General features: G+C 51.3%; 1 protein-coding gene across 2 annotated transcripts; it reads left to right on the top strand.

Moving 5' to 3' along the window:
* On the top strand, positions 338-2,528 carry LOC8062252 (protein JINGUBANG). 2 transcript variants are annotated; one of them, XM_021460211.1, is made up of 2 exons: positions 338-605; positions 635-2,528. In XM_021460211.1, the coding sequence occupies exon 2, from the start codon at positions 661-663 to the stop codon at positions 2,155-2,157; it is 1,497 nt and encodes a 498-aa protein (XP_021315886.1). In that variant the 5' UTR covers positions 338-605; positions 635-660; the 3' UTR covers positions 2,158-2,528. The 2 variants fall into 2 exon arrangements, with proteins under 2 accessions (XP_021315886.1, XP_021315891.1); XM_021460216.1 differs by having other exon boundaries at positions 338-609; positions 639-2,528.

The following is a 6,000-nucleotide window of genomic DNA, read 5'->3' as shown; positions in this document are numbered from 1 at the left end:
ACCTTCCAAACTGTCACGAAGCGACCCATGCTGGACGCCGGCCACCCCGCATCGTGCCGGCACAGTCGCGCGCCCTACCGCCACCAGCCACGTGCCCCCCGGTTCGGTAATCAAACACCTCCCAGGGAAACCAACACAGAAATAGAATATCCCATCCCGGGCAAAAATTACTCTATTTCAACATCGATGGGAAAATGGAAAAAAAAAATACTACATCGATCACGCGCGGCCGCGCCACCTGTCCCGCCGCCGTGGCCTCCCTCCTCCTCCCTGCGAGCCTGCGCGACACGCCGGCACGCAGTATATATGCGCACTGCTCGCGCGTCCCCTTCTCCAACCTCGCAAGCTCATGCCTGCCTCCTACGCTCTGCTCTCTTCTCCCTACTCCTCCTCCTCCTCCTCCTCCTCTCCCTTTCGGCGGCTTCCGATTCCTTCCCGCGCGCGCACGTCGTCGGTCGTCCCTTCCCGATTCGCTCCGTCCGACGACGCTCCAGCTCTCCACCGTACCGCCGTGAGCTGAGCTACCTATCCAGCTAGCGCGCCATTAAAGCGACCTCTCTTTCCTCCTCGACCTGCCGCGCCAAGCGCAGAGAGCAAGCACGTACACACTAGCTAACACAGTATACTTACGTCTACACGAACCGCGACCCATTTCCAGCCATGGGCAACCGCAAGAAGCTCGTGCACTTCCTCCGCGTCGACCGGCCGGCGGCGGCGGCCGCGGTCTCCGCTACTTCCTCCCCTAGGTCCTTCTCCTCCAACTCCTCCTTCTCCGACGACGACGGCTACGCCTCCTCCTCCTTCCAGGGCTCCGCGTCGTCCTCGCCGTCGCGGTCGTCGTACAGCCCGCCCAAGTCGCCGTGGGCGCGCCTCCCGGGCCTCACCGGCGCCGCCGACGACGACGCGACCGCGACCGGGCTCATCGCGTCGCTCGTCAAGGAGGACGGCAAGGTCTACTCGCTGGCGGCCGCCGGGGACGTGCTCTACACCGGCACGGACTCGGAGACCGTGCGGGTGTGGCGGGACCGGCGCCAGCTCGCGGGGTTCCGGACCGGCAGCGGCCTCGTCAAGGCCATCGTGGTCGCCGCCGACGGCCGCATCTTCACGGGCCACCAGGACGGCAAGGTCCGGGTGTGGCGCGCCGATGGCGACGCCGCCGGCGCCGTGCACCGCCGCGTGGGGTCGCTCCCGCCGCTCGGGGACCTCCTGGTCAGCTCCGTAAACCCGTCCAGCTACGTCCGCTCGCCGCGCCGGCGCCGCGCGGCGGTGTGGCTCCGCCACTCGGACGCCGTGTCGTCGCTCAGCCTCGACGAGGCCGCGGGACTGCTCTACTCGGCCTCCTGGGACCGCACCTTCAAGGCGTGGCGCGTCTCCGACTACCGGTGCCTCGAGTCCGTGCCCGCGCACGACGACGCCGTCAACACCGTCGCCGCGGCCGGGTTCGGCGGCCTCGTGCTCACCGGCTCCGCCGACGGGACCGTCAAGGTGTGGAGGCGGGAGGTGGCGGCGGCGGCGGGAGGAGACCGGACGACGAGGCACGTCCTGGAGCGGGTGCTCCGGGAGGGCGGCGACGGCGCGGTGACCGCGATCGCGGCGTGCCCCGAGGCCCGCGCCGTGTACGTGGGCTCCTCCGACGGGCTGGTCACGTGCTGGCGGTGGGGGCTTGACGGCGGCGGCGAGCCGAGGCTCGCGGGCGTGCTGGCGGGACACGGGACGGGCGTGCTGTGCCTCGCCGTGTCCGGGCGCGTCGTCGTGAGCGGCTCCGCCGACGGGACGCTCTGCGTGTGGCGGCGCGACGACGAGGAGGAGGAGCACGAGGGACGCCACGCCCGCCTCGCCGTGCTCGTGGGGCACACGGGCCCCGTCAAGTGCGTCGCGGTGGCGGCGGACGGCGACGACGACTGCTACGCCTACGACGCGGACGGCGAGCGGCGGTTCGTGGTGTACAGCGGCAGCCTGGACGGGTCGGTCAAGGTGTGGCGCCTGTCGGAGGAGCGCGCGCTGGAGCCGCCGCCGGCGGTAGAGGCAACAACGGCTCCGTTTATGGCGGCACTGCGGGAGTCGGAGGCATGGATGCCCCGGCGCCGGACAGCACAGCTGCCGGCGTCGCCGCTGCAAGCGTGGGCGCCGGAGCTGAAGGGTGTGGCTGCTGCATGAGCACGACGAAGAAGCTACTGGCTGCACGTACTGCATGAGGTCGCGCGCGTGTGCGTGCAAGAAGAATGTGCCGCGCACACGTGTACTGTAGGAGAGTGTGTGTACATATACGTGTATAACATACGGTATCCGTGTGGTTAGATGGATTTTGAGGAGGATTTGAATCCTCTGTGGAGTGTGCCGGGGTTTTTTTTTTCAAAATTTAAAGAAAAAAAATTAAGTGTGTGGTGATGGTGATCTTATATACGGGTAGTTGATGAGGATAAACGGTCGGTTGGCCTGGTTTGAAAACGAGAGGTGTCTTCTACCATGTCAAAATCAAATTAATGGAGAAGGAAAAGGATTTCGTGCTTGTTAATTGGTAGATATTATTCTTTGCCTTGCTGCTAAGTTTGTGTGAAGGAGATGCAGATTTAAATGTATGGTTTTGGTTTGATCTTGTGGTGAAATTAACAGAGAGATTGTGATGTGCTTAATTAGTTTCTTGTGACGAAGACATGAAGTGGGGCTTCGTTTTGTGTTCACCATTTTCATTGAGCTTTATATATATATCACAAATATGGTGGTATATGTATCATCATCGATATCACGCACGTGCTGCAGTTGATCCATCCCACTCGCTTGCAGGTAATTAACTAGACAAAATTGCAGTGTGCATCATAAATGAAACTTTGAGCTAGCTGCGATTATTAGCTTATTATCTTATTAATTAACTAGGCTCAAGTATATTTCATAATCTCGCAATCCAATTTTTTAACATTGGATTATGAAACCATGTACTAGAAGCCCTTCCAACTGTCGAAACTAGACATTTTTTTCAAAAATAATAAATATCTAGTTTAATATCTTAAAATTCATTCATAAATAGTTTGTTCTTAAATCATAAAATATGAAATTGCACTATTCATTTTCTAAAAATATTATCTATCCGTTGGTGGTCCATTTGTAATTATTTGGATCTTATTTGTTCACATTCCTAGTGTTTCATTAGTTGTAGTTGTGCCTATTGTTTTTGTAAGCCTATCGATTTTGTGCTTTACTACTACTCCATGTTCATCAAATTGGTATTTGTTTCATATGCTGATTGCTGACACTTGAAAAATAGTTACAAATTTTTAGAGATTAAACCAGAATTTATAGTTTTTGGAAAACAGAAAACCACCTTTGAAATTAGTCAGATGGCCAAAATTGTTTGGTTCAGTAGTTGGAAGGTTTCTAGTGATTGGTTTTGTAGTTTACGATTGAAATTGGATATAAGGATGAAAATGGATCTTGCTCTATTAGCTCAAGATAGCAGCTGATAGCCTGGTCATTGAAGTAATAAAAGCAGGAAGGCATGTATGTAGAGATGGGTTGGGGATACAAAAACACCTTTGCACCAGCTATGTGACCAAATTTCTACACTTTAACAAAACTGCGAACAAAAGAGCTGATCTTGCTCGATTGAAGTGAAGTATACTCCATCGGTCTGTGTGTATACAAGGTGCAACCACTTTTTTTATATAGCCAGCCGAGTCACCGACCTAGAGTTTCTAGAAAGACTTTCCGTTAATCTCAGGGTCTGTCTTGTTTTATTGTTTCAGGGGAATATGAGCACATACTGCTTGCTTTTAGGGTGTTCCATATATAGTATTCTCTCCGTTCGAAATTATAAATTATTTTATTCTTTTTAAAGCTAAAACATTTCAAGTTTGACCAATTGACCAAAGTTTTGGCTCTATTGGCTCGAAGGAAACAGCCAGCCAGTTGAGATTAATCTGGCTCGGCGCAAGCACACAGTTATAGCATTGACCTGACGCAGTTATCAAACCGGCCGTAACCGTCAGTCTGTATATATCGAAGACAACTCGGTCATGGCAGCGGATTGGAAGATACCTGTATTCGAGCACGGACCACAAAATCCTACTACTACTAAAACTACTACTCAATCACCAAGTTGTAGCCCATATATACAGTGGAATTGAAGGCGAAGGGTATTCATGATCCAACCCAAGGCAGAGCCAGACAAAGGCAAGCCACAGATGTCAGTCAGATGGAGACTGGGGATGATGGCGTCGCCGTCGTGGGCGCTGGCCCGGCCCTCCTGGAACAGGGAACCGCGTGTGGAGGCCGAGGATTCCCTCTGTAGCACTGCACTGCAAGTGTATGTCTACTCCGGGCTCCGGGGCGGGAGGCGCCGATCGATCGGCCCGACGAGGACGGACGGCCGGCGTCCTTTTCAGATGCTGAGCTCGCCGACGCCGACGCCGACGCCGACGCCGACGCTGCTAGCCTCTCCGCCTCCGCCTCCGCCTCCGCCTGCCTGTCAACTTGTTGTCCATCAATCGACCTTCTTATTCCAAAGAAGAAATTATACTCGTAGCACAGTATAGATGATGATGAATGATGAGATACAAGGCAGCTCTCAGCCCGCGCTCGCTCATGTACGTCGTCGTGTCTCTCTGCCACCGAGGATGAGGATGAGGATGAGGTTTCCAGGTGAAGGAGCTGCGGCCAACGACTGGCCACACGCCCACACCCTGCCACATGGAGACCGGAGAGGTAAGCAATCGTATCAGTCCGTGAGTGACACGGGATTGAGCAGACCAAAAAATAAAATAAAATCAAAAGCAAAAGCTGCTGATTTCCTCCAAACTTCACAAGCATAATATAGGGGGACTGAGGCCTTGTTTAGTTCCCAACAAAAATTCAAAACTTTTCAAGATTCTCTGTCACATCGAATCTTACGGCACATGCATGAAGCATTAAATATGGATGAAAATAAAAATTAATTGTGCAATATTTTAAGCCTAGTTACTCCATAATTGAACAATGTTTGTTAAATAAAAATGAAAGTGCTACCGTATCGAAATCCAAAAAAATTTTGCAACTAAACAAGGCCTGAGTGGACGAGATTGATGAGATAATAATGCCATAATGGAGGAGTCTCCTTTTATGCCACAAATGCCCCTTTGGTTCATGAAAAAAAATCAGGGAGGACAGACATGGACGATGGTGTGAAGTGAGACCATGTTTGTGTCATCCCAAAACAAAAGCTCAGCCGTGACTAGGTCCTTTTGGATCAGTAGCTGTGACTAAAATTAGTCCAAATTAACTAGGGTTAGCCAGCTAGTTGGATAACACCTAGTTGAAAGCTTTGGTTACAAAATTAGTCCTATGTCTGGATGGATTAGAGCCACAAAATAAGTCCTATGTTAAGGCCACTTCAAAGGTCGGCCCTCCTGTGCGCCTCAACACTATTTTGGACCCAAGTAATCTTTACCACCCTTTCTTTCTTCCTCTACAAGTCTGCATCCCTATCATCCGTACCACCACAAACATCAATCACTATCTACATTAAGAGGTGGCCTCCCTTCTTCCACCGCCTACGGTCCTGCCTTTCGTGAACTCCTTGGGCAAAATTACCAATTATCATTAATCCCTGGTAATTGCCATTAGGGCGTCTCAATAGTCTAGCTTAGAGATAGTTGAATCAATTATTTAATCCCTAATTAGTGTAAAAAGGAAGACACTATCTTGGACTCAAAGATAGTCTTGCACATTTCATGATGCATCTGGAGGTACTTGTTGTGGTCTCTTTCCTCCATATTTATTAGCTTAGAGCTAAAGCTAGCTCATACAATTTTAGAGACGCCTTTAGAGGTAGGCATGTTATACTCTCTATGTCCACAATGTAATTTTCACTTTTTAAGCAATCGTACAAACTAAAGTTATATTAAAAAATACTAATATTTATGAAATATATTTTCATAGTAAATTTAGTTATAGATATAAATGTTGACAATATTCACTACAAACTTTGTTCAAGTTAAACTACTTTGACCGGCACAAATCTGTGAAAAA

Source organism: Sorghum bicolor, chromosome 1 (genome assembly GCF_000003195.3).
Source record: "Sorghum bicolor cultivar BTx623 chromosome 1, Sorghum_bicolor_NCBIv3, whole genome shotgun sequence".
In the NCBI taxonomy this organism is placed as follows: Eukaryota; Viridiplantae; Streptophyta; class Magnoliopsida; order Poales; family Poaceae; genus Sorghum; species Sorghum bicolor.
The sequence above is the reverse complement of the archived record's forward strand: the minus strand, read 5'-3'. Positions and strand labels throughout refer to the sequence as shown.